This window comes from Somniosus microcephalus, chromosome 2 (genome assembly GCF_052327205.1).
Source record: "Somniosus microcephalus isolate GS21.2 chromosome 2, FLI_Smic_1.0, whole genome shotgun sequence".
NCBI lineage: Eukaryota > Metazoa > Chordata > Chondrichthyes > Squaliformes > Somniosidae > Somniosus > Somniosus microcephalus.
The window spans coordinates 384,910,462-384,928,909 of NC_140988.1; the positions used below are offsets into that span (position 1 = coordinate 384,910,462).

General features: G+C 55.1%; 1 protein-coding gene across 4 annotated transcripts in view; it reads right to left on the minus strand.

The window, feature by feature from the left end:
- alms1 (ALMS1 centrosome and basal body associated protein) overlaps window positions 1-18,448 on the minus strand; it is a 98,764-nt gene that overhangs the window by 56,806 nt on the left and 23,510 nt on the right. For all 4 annotated transcript variants that reach the window (XM_085976289.1, XM_085976280.1, XM_085976296.1 and 1 more), the window contains exons 5-6: window positions 11,340-13,512; window positions 2,071-2,221 (exon numbers count right to left, since the gene is read on the minus strand). In XM_085976289.1, the coding sequence (XP_085832415.1) occupies window positions 2,071-2,221; window positions 11,340-13,512 (2,324 nt within the window). The remainder of the gene's footprint in view (window positions 1-2,070; window positions 2,222-11,339; window positions 13,513-18,448) is intronic.

Sequence of the window (18,448 nt, forward strand, 5' to 3'; positions counted from 1 at the left end):
CCCTTAATAGACACTCCAACCTCACTCCTCCCTTTAATAGACACTCCATCCTCACTCCTCCCCTTAATAGAGACACTCCAACCTCACTCCTCCCCTTAATAGAGACACTCCAACCTCACTCCTCCCCTTAATAGACACACTCCAACCTCACTCCTCCCCTTAATAGACACACTCCAACCTCACTCCTCCCCTTAATAGAAACACTCCAACCTCACTCCTCCCCTTAATAGAAACACTCCAACCTCACTCCTCCCCTTAATAGAGACACTCCAACCTCACTCCTCCCCTTAATAGACACTCCAACCTCACTCCTCCCCTTAATACACTCCAACCTCACTCCTCCCCTTAATAGACACTCCAACCTCACTCCTCCCCTTAATAGACACACTCCAACCTCACTCCTCCCTTTAATAGACACTCCAACCTCACTCCTCCCCTTAATAGACACACTCCAACCTCACTCCTCCCCTTGAGACACTCCAACCTCACTCCTCCCCTTAATAGAGACACTCCAACCTCACTTCTCCCCTTAATACACTCCAACCTCACTCCTCCCCTTAATACACTCCAACCTCACTCCTCCCCTTAATAGACACTCCAACCTCACTCCTCCCCTTAATAGACACACTCCAACCTCACTCCTCCCCTTAATAGAGACACTCCAACCTCACTTCTCCCCTTAATAGACACTCCAACCTCACTCCTCCCTTTAATAGACACTCCATCCTCACTCCTCCCCTTAATAGAGACACTCCAACCTCACTCCTCCCCTTAATAGAGACACTCCAACCTCACTCCTCCCCTTAATAGACACACTCCAACCTCACTCCTCCCCTTAATAGAGACACTCCAACCTCACTCCTCCCCTTAATAGAGACACTCCATCCTCACTCCTCCCCTTAATACACTCCAACCTCACTCCTCCCCTTAATAGACACTCCAACCTCACTCCTCCCCTTAATAGAGACACTCCATCCTCACTCCTCCCCTTAATAGACACTCCAACCTCACTCCTCCCCTTAATAGACACACTCCAACCTCACTCCTCCCCTTAATAGAGACACTCCAACCTCACTCCTCCCCTTAATAGAGACACTCCAACCTCACTCCTCCCCTTAATAGACACACTCCAACCTCACTCCTCCCCTTAATACAGACACTCCAACCTCACTCCTCCCCTTAATAGAGACACTCTGAGCTCACTCCTCCCCTTAACAGAGACACTCCAACCTCACTCCTCCCCTTAATAGAGACACTCCGACCTCACTCCTCCCTTTAATACACACACTCCGACCTCACTCCTCCCCTTGGACACACTCCGAGCTAACTCCTCCCCTTACACACACTCCGAGCTCACTCCTCCCCTTACACACACTCCAACCTCACTCCTCCCCTTACACACACTCCGAGCTCACTCCTCCCCTTACACACTCCGAGCTCACTCCTCCCCTTACACACACTCCGAGCTCACTCCTCCCCTTACACACACTCCGAGCTCACTCCTCCCCTTACACACACTCCGAGCTCACTCCTCCCCTTACACACACTCCGAGCTCACTCCTCCCCTTACACACACTCCGAGCTCACTCCTCCCCTTACACACACTCCGAGCTCACTCCTCCCCTTACACACACTCCGAGCTCACTCCTCCCCTTACACACACTCCGAGCTCACTCCTCCCCTTACACACACTCCGAGCTCACTCCTCCCCTTACACACACTCCGAGCTCACTCCTCCCCTTACACACACTCCGAGCTCACTCCTCCCCTTACACACACTCCGAGCTCACTCCTCCCCTTACACACACTCCGAGCTCACTCCTCCCCTTACACACACTCCGAGCTCACTCCTCCCCTTACACACACTCCGAGCTCACTCCTCCCCTTACACACACTCCGACCTCACTCCTCCCCTTGGACACACTCCGAGCTCACTCCTCCCCTTACACACACTCCGAGCTCACTCCTCCCCTTACACACACTCCGAGCTCACTCCTCCCCTTACACACACTCCGACCTCACTCCTCCCCTTGGACACACTCCGAGCTCACTTGGTGTACAAGGTTTTACCTGCTGCACCCTGGAATCCTTTGGTTGTTGCAGCAACTGCCTCGATCAGTTTTTTCAGCTCGAATGGGGCGAACTCCAGCTGTCTCGAAGGCCCTTTAGATCCCAATATGCTGGTCGGAGACTGGTTAATTCCCAGATTCCGAAGGTAAGTCTGAGAAGCGTAAAACAGGACGTGTTAGAAGCTGCAGCGAGTCAAACAGCCCCTTCCATTTGGTTAGCCTCTACTCCCCGGCGGGCCCTTCTACAGGTGACGGCCGCGCTCCCGTTCCAGACCCAAGCCCAATGGTGTCCTCACCTGATGTCCGCACGTGACTGGGCTCGCCCACGACCCTTTGTGGTCATATAGCCCCTCAAGGTTCACAGGCGATGGTCACTCGGCCAAGGTACCCAAGGAGGAGCAGCGCCCACAGGGAGTGCGAGAGAGAGATCAGGACTGGGAATTTGAGCAGCTGAAGCCCACTCCCCACTGTGACCTTCTCCATCTGTACGACTGAGCACCACATCACACAGCGCCCGTGGGCTCACAGCCATCGGAAGAGCAGAGGACCCTTTCGCACGGGGCCCGCGGGCGAGGACCCTTTCACACGGGGCCCGCGGGCGAGGACCCTTTCACACGGGGCCCGCGGGCGAGGACCCTTTCACACGGGGCCCGCGGGCGAGGACCCTTTCACACGGGGCCCGTGATGAGGAGACAAAATTAAAGGCTCTTTATCTGAATGCATGCAGCATTCGTAACAAGATAGATGAGTTGTCGGCACAAATAGAAATAAATGGGTATGAGCCAATAGCCATCACAGAGATGTGGTTACAATGTGACCAAGGCTGGGAACTGAATATTCAGGGATATTTGACATTTCAGAAGGATAGACAGAAAGGAAAAGGAGGTGGGATAGCTCTGTTAATAAAGGATGAGATCAGTACAATAGTGAGAAATGATCTTGGCTCAGACATTTCAGATGTAGAATCAATTTGGGTGGAGGTAAGAAATAGTAAGTGAAAGAAGGCACTGGTGGGGAGTTGTCTATAGGCCCCCTAACAGTAGCTACATTATAGGACAGAGTATAAATTGAGAAATAATAGGGGCTTGTAAGAAAGGCACTGCAATAATCATGGGCGATTTTAATCTTCACATAGATTGGACAAATCAAATTGGCATAAGTAGCCTTGAGGATGAGTTCATAGAGTGTATTCAGGATAGTTTCTTGGAACAATATGTTGTGGAACCGACCAGGGAACAGGCTATTTTAGATCTGGTAATGTGTAATGAAACAGGATTCATTAATAATCTCAGTGATCCTCTAGGGAAGAGTGATCATAACATGATATCTTCAAACTGAATGTGGAATTCTGAGAAACTTGAGTCTGAAACTAGAGTATTAAACTTAAATAAAGGCAATTACAAAGGTATGAGGAGAGAGTTGGCTAAAGTGGACTGGGGAAATAGATTAGAAGGTAAGACGGTAGAAAAGCAGTGGCTGACATTTAAGGAGATATTTCATGACTCTCAACAAAGATATATTCCAGTGAGAAAGAAAGACTCGAAGAGAAGTGTGGTAAACCACTGTTTGTATTCCACTGTGTACATGCCTGGACATGCCTCGGCTGACTCCTCCCACAAGTCCTAGTATAAAGGTGACTGCTCCCCAGCCCTTTGTATTTCTGGACCGGTCGACCACTCGAGGCAGACCTTCATTCTTTTGTTAATAAAAGCCTTTAGTTACTCTCTTAACTCTCAGTCTTTTATGAGTAATTGATAGCGCATCAATTTTATTAACAAAATTTTTATAATGGAGAAGATCCTCACACCAGCATGCCTGGACTTAGATCATCGGGAGGCGGACTCATCCACCAAGTTTACTCACTGGCTTAAGTGTTTCGAAAAATTCCTGACCGCCTCCGCAGCAATCAAATCGGACGAGGACAAACTGGATGTCCTGACCTCCAAAGTGAACCACCGAGTGTACTCGGTCATCCAAGACGCAACCTCGTACGCGGACGCTATCAAGCTCCTCAAGGACCAGTACACGCGCCAGTGAACGAAGTGTACGCCAGGCACCTTCTGGGGAGTCGTAAACAACAACCTGGGGAATCGACCGTGGAATACCTTCAGGCACTGTCTGTGCTTGGCCGGGACTGTGGTTGTAAGGATGTAAAGGCCGCCGTGTACACAGGGGAACTTATCTGGGATGCTTTTGTAGCGGGCCACAGATCCAATTACACCCGACAGCGACTGTTGGAGCAGAGTGACCTCGACCTCAACAAGGCCTCTGAACTCGCACTATCATTGGATGCAGCCTACCGGGGCATGGATGCCTACTCCTCTGCACCGTGGACGCCGCGGGGAATGACAGCCTGGGACACGGTAGGACCGCCTCATAGCGCCGTGCCACCCCAGCCACACCCCAGCAACGGCCCAACTACCGCAGCAGTGTCCCAAGGCCAGACAGCAGTGCCCCAAGGCCAGAAATGCTACTTCTGTGGCCAGGCAAAACACCCCAGAGCGCGCTGCCCGGCGAAAAATGCGATCTGCTCGGGCTGCGGGAAGAAGGGACACTACACTAACGTCTGCAGGGCCAAAGCCACCCCGAACCCCAGCAGCGCCGCGTGTGGGCCATGCGGGCCGCCATCTTGGGCCTCCCCGGCCATGTGCGAACCACCGGTACAGCAGCCATTTTGGACGCCTCCAGCCACATGGGGATCATGGACGCCGCCATCTTGGACGACAGCCGGAACGCAGCAGGCCCCCAACACCGCCTCATCTGATACCCGCAGCGACACACCGACCCCTACGCTGGCATCCGTTACACTGGACCAAGCGAGACCGCACCAGCTGGCCAGTTCCACAATGGACATTAAGGTAAATGGCCACGATACAATCTGCCTTTTTGACTCTGGGAGCACGGAGAACTTCATCCACCCCGACACGGTGAAGCGTTGCTCTCTCTCAGTCCTGCCTGCGCACCAGCGGATTTCTATGGCCTCCAAGTCCCAGTCGGCGGACATCGGCGGCTACTGCGTAGTGACACTCGTAGTAGACGGGACCGTGTACGATCATTTTAAACTTCTGGTCCTGCCCGACCTCTGCGCTGCCATCCTGCTGGGGTTAGATTTTCAGTGCCACCTTAAAAGTGTTACGATGGCGTACGGTGGACCCCTACCCCCACTCACAGTCCGCAGCCAGCAGCTCCCAAATTGCCCGCCGCGCACCAGGTGCAACCTCTCCACACTCAGAGTCACCCCCCCCCCCCACTGTTTGCTAACCTCACCCCCGACTGTAAGCCCATCGCCACAAAGAGCAGGCGATACAGTGCCGGGGACAGGGTTTTCATTAAAACCGAAGTGGAGCGGCTCCTGAAGGAAGGGATTATTGAGGGCAGCACCAGCCCCTGGCGAGCCCAGGTTGTGGTCGTTAAGACCGGCGAGAAGCAGCGCCTGGTCATCGACTACAGCCAGACAATAAATCGCTACACCCTGCTGGACGCCTACCCACTCCTCCGCATAGCTGATATGGTCAACCAGATCGCGCAGTACCGCGTCTTCTCGACCATTGACCTGAAATCAGTGTACCACCAGCTCCCTATCCGCCCTGAGGACCGCCAGTATACTGCCTTTGAGGCAAACGGCCGCCTCTACCACTTCCTTAGGGTTCCCTTTGGCGTCACCAATGGGGTCTCCGTCTTCCAAAGGGAGATGGACCGGATGGTAGATCAAAATGCGTTGCAGGCCACTTTCCCATATCTGGACAATGTGACCATCTGCGGCCGTGACTTGCAGGACCATGACGCAAACCTCGAAAAATTCCTCCGCACCGCCCAACTCCTGAACCTGACATATAACAAGGAGAAGTGCATATTCCGCACAAACCACCTCGCCATCCTTGGCTGTGTTGTGGAACACGGAGTCATCGGCCCCGACCCCGACCGGATGCGTCCCCTTATGGAACTCCCACTGCCCCACTGCCTCAAGGCCCTGAAGAGGTGCCTAGGGTTTTTCTCCTATTATGCCCAGTGGGTCCCCTACTATGGACAAGGCCCATCCGCTGATCAAGTCCACCTCTTATCCCTTGACGGCAGAGGCCCGCTTAGCCTTCCACCGTATCAAGGAAGACATTGCCAAAGCCACCATGCACGCAGTGGACGAATCCATCCCCTTCCAGGTGGAAAGCGACGCGTCCGACTTTGCCCTGGCCGCTACCCTCAATCAGGCGGGGAGACCCGTGGCCTTCTTTTCACGAACCCTCCAAGGCCCGGAGACCAGACACTCCGCTGTTGAGAAGGAGGCCCAGGCGATTGTGGAGGCTGTGCGTCATTGGAGGCACTACCTGGCCGGAAAACGATTTACCCTGCTCACTGACCAACGTTCAGTTGCTTTCATGTTTAACAACAAGCAGAGGGGCAAAATCAAAAATGACAAGATCTTGAGGTGGAGAATCGAACTTTCCACCTACAATTACGAGATCTTGTACCGGCCCGGGAAGCTCAATGAACCCCCGGATGCGCTATCGCGTGGCACCTGCGCCAGCGCGCAGATCGATAGACTGCGGGCCCTCCACAATGACCTCTGCCACCCGGGGGTCACCAGGTTCTTCCACTTCATCAAGGCCCGCAACCTGCCTTACTCTATTGAGGAGGTCAGGACCATGACCAGGAACTGCCAAGTCTGCGCGGAGTGCAAACCGCACTTTTATACACCAGACAGGGCCCATCTGATAAAAGCCACTCGCCCCTTCGAGCGCCTGAGCGTTGATTTTAAAGGGCCTCTCCCCTCCTCCGACCGCAATGTGTACTTCCTCAATATTATTGATGAGTACTCCCGTTTCCCGTTCGCCATCCCCTGCCCGGACATGACCAGTGCCACGGTCATTAAATGTCTGAACGATCTCTTCACCCTGTTCGGTTTCCCCAGCTATATCCATAGCAACCGGGGCTCATCGTTTATGAGCGACGAACTCCGTCAGTGCCTGCTAACTAGGGGTATTGCCACAAGCAGGACCACCAGTTACAACCCCCGGGGGAACGGACAGGTGGAAAGAGAAAATGCGACAGTTTGGAAGGCCGCCCTGCTAGCCTTAAAGTCTAGGGGCCTTCCAACCTCCCGCTGGCAGGATGTGCTCCCCGATGCGCTCCACTCTATTCGGTCACTGCTCTGCACTGCCACTAACGCCACCCCTCCTGAGAAAATGTTTGTCTTCCCAAGGAAGTCCACATCGGGGACATCGCTACCGCCATGGCTGATGTCTCCAGGGCCGGTCCTACTGAGAAGGCACGTGAGGACCCATAAAACGGACCCCCTGGTCGAGAGGGTCGACCTCCTCCACGCCAACCCCCAGTATGCTTACATTGCATACCCGGACGGGCGGGAGGACACAGTCTCCATAAGAGACCTTGCACCCTCGGGGGCCGCAGTAACCCACTACTCACTACCACCCCCCCCCACGATCCGATATCCAGCCCCAGCAGACGGCAGGCCTGGGCCCCGCGACCCGCTCGACATCTACGAGGACGACACGCCTGTGCCACAGCCCACGCAGGACTCGACGCCAGAAGCTCCACTACCCCTGCCGTCGCCACGCCGATCACAGCGGCAGACAAGACCCCCGGAGAGACTCCAATACACTAACTTTTAATACACTTCACCCCGCCGGACTCAACTTTAAACAAGGGGTGAATGTGGTAAACCACTGTTTGTATTCCACTGTGTACATGCCTGGACATGCCTCGGCTGACTCCTCCCACAAGTCCTAGTATAAAGGTGACTGCTCCCCAGCCCTTTGTATTTCTGGACCGGTCGACCACTCGAGGCAGACCTTCATTCTTTTGTTAATAAAAGCCTTTAGTTACTCTCTTAACTCTCAGTCTTTTATGAGTAATTGATAGCGCATCAAGAAGGATGAACCAACCATGGCTAACAAACGAAGTTAAGGATGGATTCAAATTGAAAGAAAAGGCATACAATATTGCAAAGATTAGTGCCGGAAGATTGGGGAAAATTTTAGAAACCAGCAAAGGATGACTAAAAAAAAGTAAAGAGGGAGAAAATAGCTTGAGAGTAAACTAGCAAGAAATATAAAAACTGACAGTAAGAGCTTCTACAAGTATATAAAAAGAGAGTAGCTAAAGTAAACGTTGGTCCCTCAGACGGCGAGGCTGGGGCAATAATAATGGGAAACAAGGAAATGGCAGAGGCATTGAACAAATATTTTGTATCTGTCTTCACAGTAGAGGACACTAAAAACATCCCAGTAATAGTAGAAAATCAAGGGGCAAAAGGGGGGGAGGAACTTAAAACAATCACTATCACTAGAGAAAAAGTACTAGGTAAAGTTATGGGTCTAAAGGCTGACAAGTCCCCTGGACCTGATGGCCTGCATCCTAGGGTCTTAAAAGTGGCTGCAGAGATAGTGGATGCATTGGTTGGAATCTTCCAAAATTCCCTTGAATCTGGAAACGTCCCAGCAGATTGGAAAATCGCAAATGTAACGCCCTTATTCAAAAAAGGGGGGCGACAGAAAGCAGGAAACTATAGGCCAGTTAGCCTAACATCTGTTGGCAAAATGCTCGAATCCATTATTCAGGAAATAGTAGCAGGGCATTTAGAAAATCATAAAACAATTAAATAGAGTCAACATGGTTTTATGAAAGGGAAATTGTGTTTGACAAATTTACTAGAGTTCTTTTAGGAGGTAACGAGCAGGGTGAATAATGGGGAATCAGTAGATGTAGTGTATTTGGATTTCCAAAAGGCATTCGATAAGGTGCCACATAAAAGGTTGCTGCATAAGATAAGAGCTCACGGGGTTGGGGGTAATATATTAGATTGGATAGAGGATTGGCTAACTAACAGAAAACAGAGAGTCGGGATAATTGGTCATTTTCAGGTTGGCAATCTGTAACTAGTGGGGTGGCGCAGGGATCAGTGCTGTGGCCTCAACTATTAACAATCTACATTAATGACTTGGATGAAGGGACCGAGTGTAATGTAGCCAAATTTTCAGACGATACAAAGATAGGTGGGAAAGCAAGTTGTGAGGAGGACACAGAGTCTGCAAAGGGATATAGACAGGTTAAGTGAGTGGGCAAGAATTTGGCAGATGGAGTATAATGTGGGAAAGTGTGAGGTTATCCACTTTGGTAGGAAGAATAAAAAAGCAAATTATTATTTAAATGGAGAGAGACTACAGAATGCGGCAGTACAGAGGGATTTGGGTGTCCCCATACATGAAACACAAAAAGTTAACATGCAGGTGCAGCAAGTAATTAGGAAGGCAAATGGAATGTTGGCCTTTATTTCAAGGGGGATAGAGTATAAAACTAGGGAAGTCTTGCTACAACTGTAGGTGTGGTCTCACCAGCGCCCTGTAGAGTACTGCGTACAGTTTTGGTCCCCTTATTTAAGGAGGGATATACTTGCATTGGAGGCAGTTCAGAGAAGGTTCACTAGGTTGATTCCTGGGATGGAAAGCTCGTCTTATGAGGAAAGGTTGGACCTATACTCATTGGAGTTTAGAAGAATGAGAGGTGATCTTATTGAAACATACAAGATTCTGAGGGGGTTGGACAGGGTAGATTCCCCTCATGGGAAAATCTAGAACGAGGGGGCATAATCTCAGAATAAGGAGTCGCTCACTTAAGACGGAGATGAGCAGGAATTTCTTCTCTCAGAGAGTCATGAATTTTTGGAATTCTCTACCCGAGAGCGCTGCGGAGGCGGAGTCATTGAATATATTCAAGGCTGAGATTGACAGGCATTTGAGCAATAGGGGAGTCAAGGGTTATGGGGAGCGAGCAGGAAAGTGGAGTTGAGGCCAAAATCGGATCAGCCATGATCGCATTGAATGGCGGAGCAGGCTCGAGGGGCCGAATGGCCGACTCCTGCTCCTATTTTTTATGTTATCATGAGTTCTTCACATACTAGTGATTAGGAGACACCAGCAGTACTCTGATAAGCAAACACCGCCCCAGAGGCAAGACCCTGGCAGCAAATTTGAGTTCCAACAAGTGTATCCTGTCTTTCCCTCCCCCCCAACCCTCGCAGACAGTGCTGCCTCCTTGCTGGGGTTGAATCCAATGGGCAGCGACTGTTCGCACAGGTGAGCAGTCCCCACAGGGGAGCGACGGCAGTCTGTTTCACTGCAGGAGGGCTCGATCCAGCCCTCGTCCGACTCCCATGCACGCAGGGTGGCCACCAGGAGCGGGCGCAATGGCTGATTTTGTTCTCGCCCCGTCTCCCCACCCCGCGCCCATGCCCGTCCCCATGCCTACCCCATGCACCCTACCCCAGGCCCCAACCCAACCCCACCGCTAGCCCAGAGGCGACGAGTCCAACGCTGGAACCTTGCCGGCTGACACCAGCTTACTTGACCAGGATGGAACCCAGGGCCCCGGCTCGGCCTGTCAGGAGGGCCCAAGTTCTAAAATGCACTGAAGGGGAGGAGGTTAAACAGGGAATCAGCGTTCTGACAGGTTGAGGGTCAGCTGTTAAACTCGTATACAGCAACAAGTGTGGCTTTAACGGCGGATGTGAACCTTCTCCCTTCCAGCTCCTGGCAGCACAAGGGCTACAGAAACAGCTCAACACCAGCGGTTGCTCAGCTTCTCCAACGAGGCCACTCACTGCCTGTTTAAGCAGCTGGCTAGCGCTCTACTCAAGGAGCTGGGTCTGGTTTTCACAGGGGCCTCTTCTTTCCCAGAATGGGACTGGATTTCTGATACAACTGGATCAGTACAACCATAGACTCTCACAGCACAGGCGGAGGCCATTCGGCCCATCGTGCCTGCTCTTTGAAAGAGCGATCCAATTAGTCCCACTGCCCCCTGCTCTTTCCCCAGAGCCCTGCAACTTTTTCCCTTCAAGTATTTATCCAATTCCCTTTTGAAAGTTCCTATTGAATCTGCTTCCACCGCCCTCTCAGGCAGCGCGTTCCAGATCACAACAACTCGCTGCGTAAAAATTAATTCTCTTCATCTCCCCTCTGGTTCTTTTGCTAATCACCTTCAATCTGTGTCCTCTGGTTACTGACCTTCCTGCCACTGGAAACAGTTTCTCCTTATTTACTAACAAAAGCCCTCATGATTTTGAACACCTCTATCAAATCTCCCCTTAACCTTCTCTGCTCTAATGGGAGATGACGGACAGGTGTCGATCACTACAAGTGCTGTAATACAAACGCCGGCTCAGTCCGCACTCCATGGGAGAGCTGTCTCCCTGGGCCATGTTCTGGAGTCGGAGGGGGAAGTGGAGAGCTGCGAGCGCTGCGCTGAGGCACCTACCGGTATTCTGTCTTCGATGTTGAAGTGGTTGGCGTCCGGGGTAAGCGGCGTCGGTGCCCAGATGGGAACGTAGTTGTCCACTTCCAGACTCGTCAGCGAGTGTCCGGACATGGTCAGCGTCTGCTCGCCCACCCGGCTGGTGTCCCAAGAGCTGCTCGGCGGGTTGAGGTCATCGTTAAGGGAGGCGGCGGTTGAGGGGCACAGGTCGGGCGAGATGGCCCGGCGCTCAGGCGGGCTTGCGCTCTGGTTGAAGCTGCCGTTCTCCCGCCCGTCAGTCACGCTTGGCTCCAGAAGATCCTCCAGCAGCGATGGGCCGGCTCCGCTGCAGCCAGACAAAAGGCTCTCACCGAGGGCGCTGCCCGAAGCCAGCGGGCGAACACAGCTACCTCTGTCGTCCTTCAGGTAGAGGTGGGGTGAGTCAGGTTGGCAGAGCGAGGCATCGTCCGTGCTTCCTCGCCTGGCACCCGGCTGCGAGCTGCTGCTTGGCCCAGCTGGACTCGCGGGGGTGAAAGGACGGCCGCCACTGGAGTCTGGCCGCTGGACGGTACTCTGGCTGCGGCTCTGGGTGGGCAGCTGGTGGTCAGACGTCTGGGGGGCAGAGGGCAGGCGGTCTGATGGCTGGGGGGCAGCTCCGAAGGCCGCGGCGATGCTCCTCCTCGACGGAGGGTTGGACACGGGACTCCCGCCGGCCTGGGCCAGGATGTGGTTGAGTGAGTCGGCGATGGCGCTGTACGCCCGCTGGCGGGGAGACACTCCCTTCAGGCCGTGCAACACCAGACTGTCGAAGCTGGGCCTGCCCCCCGGGCACCGGTGCAGGCTCCAGGCCCCGACCTTCTCCATGTAGTTCAGGGGAGGCAGGGACTGCAGGGTACCCGGAGAGGAGGTGGAGGAGGAGGAGGCGGGGTCTTGGCTGGTGCTACTTGAATCCCGCATCGCAAACGAGGGCGCCAGCGAGAACTTGGAGAGGGCGGGCGCCTGGGTTTCAGTGCGGTGATCTGCCGCTAGTCTCCCCTGGCCCAACTGAGCAGGAACCTTGGCTGGCAAGTTCAAGGGAACGGCTGGTGTAGACTGGCAGATGGGATTGGGCAAAGAGGTGAGGAATGAGGAACTGGCGAGGCTTGGACGACAGGCCGTGGGAGACAGCTCACTGTCCTGATGCTCCCGCTCTGTACTGTAGCCAGACAGCCCCGTCCCATCACCCTTGCCATCCCCACTCCTGGTGGGTGGGACCTCGAGGACAGTATCGTCCTTCCCACTGTACGAGGTGGCGGGCTCTGTGCTTGGAGTTACCACACCAGCTCCTGCGGTGGGACCACTGTTGGACGTGGAAGGTAGAGCGGAAGAGGACGGTCCTTGACATTTCGAACTTGCTTCAGAACGAGACTCCTGATTGGCATCTCCCGCTCGCTGCCCCCGTGACGGGAACGCGATGTCGGACACCTCTGGCCTGCCCGAATCCGCCGAACCCAAATTCCCGCTTTCCGTAGGCTTCGGAAAGGTCGTCCCCGGGTCAGGCGAGGCGGATTGCGCAGGTTTCTCGAGCGCAGTGATGGGCTCGGTGTCAGAACATTGCGGAGAGGCGAGAGCCCGGCTGGGGCCTGGCTGGTCAGCGACGCTTGGCACCCCCTGCTTTTCAAGAGCCGCGTTGCCGTGGGTGATAGCCCCGGCCCCCGGCGAGCTGCTCTTCCGGTTGGTGCCGGGGGGCCGGTTCCTTTCGGTCGAGCTCCCAGAGCTGGATGTGATGCTGGAGCTGTCGGGCAAGGCAATCTCCTGCTCCAGCAAATCCAGCAATAGGGAAGCGGGCAGCTCCCCGCCCAGCCGCACCTCGTGCTCGGGAACGGGATCACCATGCGTCCCGCGGGGGTGGGGCCTGCCACTCCCGGCGCGCGGGGACGCGCTGGGAAGCTCCATGAAGTGCTGGTCCCGGATGTAGGTCTCTGCCCGAGCGAAGTCCTCGTCTTCTGTGGCCTCTGACCCTGGGCTGGGGGGCGTGAGGGAGTGCTGAGACAGGGAGCAGGCGCTGCTGGCGTCCCCGAGCGGGTGCTGCGACAGGGACAGGCTGCCGCTTGCGTAGTCTGCCGAAACCTCCGAGATGACCGCCTGCAGGGAGCTGTTGGCTCGGAAGGCTCCAGGGTATCCCTCTCGCGATACTCCGGACAGGTCAGGGGTCCCCCTGAAATATAATGCAACAGAAATTGGTGAGGTGGTGGAAGCATAAGTAAACAGGTTTATTTCAGAAAATAACATTTTGGGAGACAGCATGAGAGTAATTTGAGACATGATGTGGTGAGTGTAGCGAGCTCGGGAGGAACAGGTGACTTTGGACCTGTGGTTCCCAAAGCTCTCCACCACTGGGGGTTTTCCTCACCTCGTGTCTGGGTCTGTTGTAGACTCGTTGATAGAGATTGATCGCTGTGATTAGTCAACAACTCCATTGTTGTATCGTGCGACTACCACGATGGTAGACAGCGAACTAGATGGACCTTGGTCTTATAGAACAGAATAGCACAGCACAGGAGGCCGCCATTTGGCCCATCGAGGCTGCACCGGCTCGTTCACAGGAACAATCCAGTTAGTCCCACTCTTTCCCCAGATCGCTGCAATCTTTCTTCCTTCAAGTATTTATCCAATTCCCTTTTGAAGGCTGCTATTGAATCTGTTTCCACCACCCTATCAGGCAGCGCATTCCCAATCCTAAATACATCACAGCGACTGAGCTGGTATCTTCAGACAAATAAAACACCATTCACAGAATCACAGAAACCCCCCAGTGCAGATAGAGGCCATTTCGGCCCATCGAGCCTGCACCGACACATATCCCACCCTATCCCCGTAACCCACGTATTTAATCCCCCCTAACACTAAGGGTCAATTTATCATGGCCAATCAACCTAACCCGCACATCTTTGGACTGTGGGAGGAAACCGGAGCACCCGGAGAAAACCCACGCAAACACAGGGAGAATGTGCAAACTCCACACAGACAGTCACCCGAGGCCGGATTCGAACCCGGGTCCCTGGCGCTGTGAGGCAACAGTGCTAACCACTATGCCCCATTGCATGGGGATTCATTCATTAACACAGGAGGGAAAATAAAAAAGCACCAGAGGAACCAATGGTGAGAGGCAATCAAAATTCCCCTGAATTTTGGAAAGTAACGGAATCTCTCATAGAAACATAGAAGATAGGAGCAGGAGTAGGCCATTAGGCCCCTCGAGCCTGCTCTTCCATTCAATGAGATCATGGCTGATCATCCAGATTCAGTATCCTGTCCCTGCTTTCTCCCCATATCCCTTGATCCCTTTAGCCTTAAGAAATATATCCAACTCCTTCTTGAATATATTTAATGAATTGGCCTCTACTGCCTTCTGTGGTAGAGAATTCCACAGGTTCACCACTCTCTGGGTGAAGAAATTCCTCCTCATCTCTGTCCTAAATGGCTTACCCCTTATCCTTAGACGGTGACCCCTGGTTCTGGACTCCCCCGCCATCGGGAACATCCTTCCTGCATCTAGTCTGTCTAGTCCTGTTAGAATTTTATAAGTTTCAATGAGATCCCCTCTCATTCTTCTAAACTCCAGCGAGTATAAGCCCAATCGACCCAATCTCTCCTCATACGTCATTCCTGCCATCCCAGGTATCAGTCTCAGCAGGCAGCGATTTACACGGGCATTGGTAGGAAAACTCTCCGCTTGATTTCTCCCCAAACTGGTTATAGGAGTGCAAGTGTTTGCCAGTGTCACAGATCTCGGCCTAGGGGATAGTTTACGTTATTTAAAATGAGATTTTGTAACTTAAGGGGAAAATGCATAGAAGATAGCAGAGCACCAAAATTGGCCACAAGCACAACTTACTGCAGCACTTAACACAATATTGGGACACAGTTAGCACCTTCCACAGTATCTAATCCGAAAACTCTAAATGCTGCCTGGCCCGCCTGAGTATTTCCAGCATTTGCTGTTTATTATTTAAGTCCAGAGGGTGTGTACTTTGCTCAAAGTTCTTCACACTGGCGCACAATTTTTTTTACAACGTAAAATGTGACAGAACTGTTGCAAGGTCATCGACCTGAAACGTTAACTCCGCGGAACTCTCTCTCCACCTGCTGAGTGTTTCCGGCATTTTCCGCTTTTATTAAAAGGAGGCAGTGGGAATAGATGAGACCAGAGTCCTTGGTTCTGTACCAAGAGGACTGGAATGCAAAAGCTAGGAGGGACCCAGTTGGAGTACTGCGTGCAGTTTTGGGCATCGCGTTATAGGAAGGATATAAAAGCAATGGAGAAGGTGCAGTGTAAATTCACTGGGCTGTTACCAGTGGCTGAGGGGTTACAGAGCAATGGGAAGCTGGGGCTTTTGCACTGGAGCTGGGGGCGAGCTGATAGAGGCCTCCGAGATTCCGATAGGTTAAACGATGAGAGATTGTTTCCCCTGGTCAGTGAGACAGTAACCAGAGGGGAGTAAATTTAATATATTTAATACGGTGTCAGCCGTGGCTCAGTGGCAGCATTCTCGCCTCTGAGACAGAAGGTCGTGGGTTCGAGTCCCAGTCCTGACACTTGAGCTCAAAAATCTAGGCCGACACGCCCAGTGCACTACTGAGGGAGCACCGCACTGTCGGAGGGGCGGTACTGAGGGAGCGCCGCACTGTCGGAGGGGCGGTACTGAGGGAGCGCCGCACTGTCGGAGGGGCGGTACTGAGGGAGCGCCGCACTGTCGGAGGGGCGGTACTGAGGGAGCGCCGCACTGTCGGAGGGGCGGTACTGAGGGAGCGCCGCACTGTCGGAGGGGCGGTACTGAGGGAGCGCCGCACTGTCGGAGGGGCGGTACTGAGGGAGCGCCGCACTGTCGGAGGGGCGGTACTGAGGGAGCGCCGCACTGTCGGAGGGGCGGTACTGAGGGAGCGCCGCACTGTCGGAGGGGCGGTACTGAGGGAGCGCCGCACTGTCGGAGGGGCGGTACTGAGGGAGCGCCGCACTGTCGGAGGGGCGGTACTGAGGGAGCGCCGCACTGTCGGAGGGGCGGTACTGAGGGAGCGCCGCACTGTCGGAGGGGCGGTACTGAGGGAGCGCCGCACTGTCGGAGGGGCGGTACTGAAGGAGCGCCGCACTGTCGGAGGGGCGGTACTGAAGGAGCGCCGCACTGTCGGAGGGGCGGTACTGAAGGAGCGCCGCACTGTCGGAGGGGCGGTACTGAAGGAGCGCCGCACTGTCGGAGGGGCGGTACTGAAGGAGCGCCGCACTGTCGGAGGGGCGGTACTGAAGGAGCGCCGCACTGTCGGAGGGGCGGTACTGAAGGAGCGCCGCACTGTCGGAGGGGCGGTACTGAAGGAGCGCCGCACTGTCGGAGGGGCGGTACTGAAGGAGCGCCGCACTGTCGGAGGGGCGGTACTGAAGGAGCGCCGCACTGTCGGAGGGGCGGTACTGAAGGAGCGCCGCACTGTCGGAGGGGCGGTACTGAAGGAGCGCCGCACTGTCGGAGGGGCGGTACTGAGGGAGCGCCGCACTGTCGGAGGGCCGGTACTGAGGAAGCGTCGCACTGTCGGAGGAGCCGTACAGAAAGAACGCTGCACTGTCGGAGGGGCGGTACTGAGGGAGCGCCGCACTGTCGGAGGTTCGGTACTGAAGGAGCGCCGCACTGTCGGAGGGGCGGTACGGAAGGAGCGCCGCACTGTCGGAGGGGCGGTACTGAGGGAGCGCCGCACTGTCGGAGGGGCGGTACTGAGGGAGCGCCGCACTGTCGGAGGGGCGGTACTGAGGGAGCGTCGCACTGTCGGAGGAGCCGTACAGAAAGAACGCTGCACTGTCGGAGGGGCGGTACTGAGGGAGCGCTGCACTGTCGGAGGTTCAGTACTGAGTTATCGCTGCACTGTCGGAGGGACAGTACGAAGGGAGCGCTGCACTGTCGGAGGTTCAGTACTGAGGGATCGCTGCACTGTCGGAGGGCCGGTACTGAGGAAGCGCCGCACTGTCGGAGGTTCAGTACTGAGGGATCGCTGCACTGTCGGAGGGCCGGTACTGAAGGAGCGCCGCACTGTCGGAGGGGCAGTACTGAAGGAGCGCCGCACTGTCGGAGGGGCGGTACTGAGGAAGCGCCGCACTGTCGGAGGTTCAGTACTGAGGGATCGCTGCACTGTCGGAGGGCCGGTACTGAAGGAGCGCCGCACTGTCGGAGGGGCGGTACTGAAGGAGCGCCGCACTGTCGGAGGGGCGGTACTGAGGGAGCGCCGCACTGTCGGAGGGCCGGTACTGAGGAAGCGTCGCACTGTCGGAGGAGCCGTACAGAAAGAACGCTGCACTGTCGGAGGGGCGGTACTGAGGGAGTGCTGCACTGTCGGAGGTTCAGTACTGAGGGAGCGCCGCACTGTCGGCGGGACAATACGAAGGGAGCGCTGCACTGTCGGAGGGGCGGTACTGAGGGAGTGCTGCACTGTCGGAGGGACAGTACGAAGGGAGCGCTGCACTGTCGGAGGGGCGGTACTGAGGGAGTGCTGCACTGTCGGAGGGACAGTACGAAGGGAGCGCTGCACTGTCGGAGGGGCGGTACTGAGGGAGCGCTGCACTGTCGGAGGTTCAGTACTGAGTTATCGCTGCACTGTCGGAGGGACAGTACGAAGGGAGCGCTGCACTGTCGGAGGTTCAGTACTGAGGGATCGCTGCACTGTCGGAGGGCCGGTACTGAGGAAGCGCCGCACTGTCGGAGGTTCAGTACTGAGGGATCGCTGCACTGTCGGAGGGCCGGTACTGAAGGAGCGCCGCACTGTCGGAGGGGCAGTACTGAAGGAGCGCCGCACTGTCGGAGGGGCGGTACTGAGGAAGCGCCGCACTGTCGGAGGTTCAGTACTGAGGGATCGCTGCACTGTCGGAGGGCCGGTACTGAAGGAGCGCCGCACTGTCGGAGGGGCGGTACTGAAGGAGCGCCGCACTGTCGGAGGGGCGGTACTGAGGGAGCGCCGCACTGTCGGAGGGCCGGTACTGAGGAAGCGTCGCACTGTCGGAGGAGCCGTACAGAAAGAACGCTGCACTGTCGGAGGGGCGGTACTGAGGGAGTGCTGCACTGTCGGAGGTTCAGTACTGAGGGAGCGCCGCACTGTCGGCGGGACAATACGAAGGG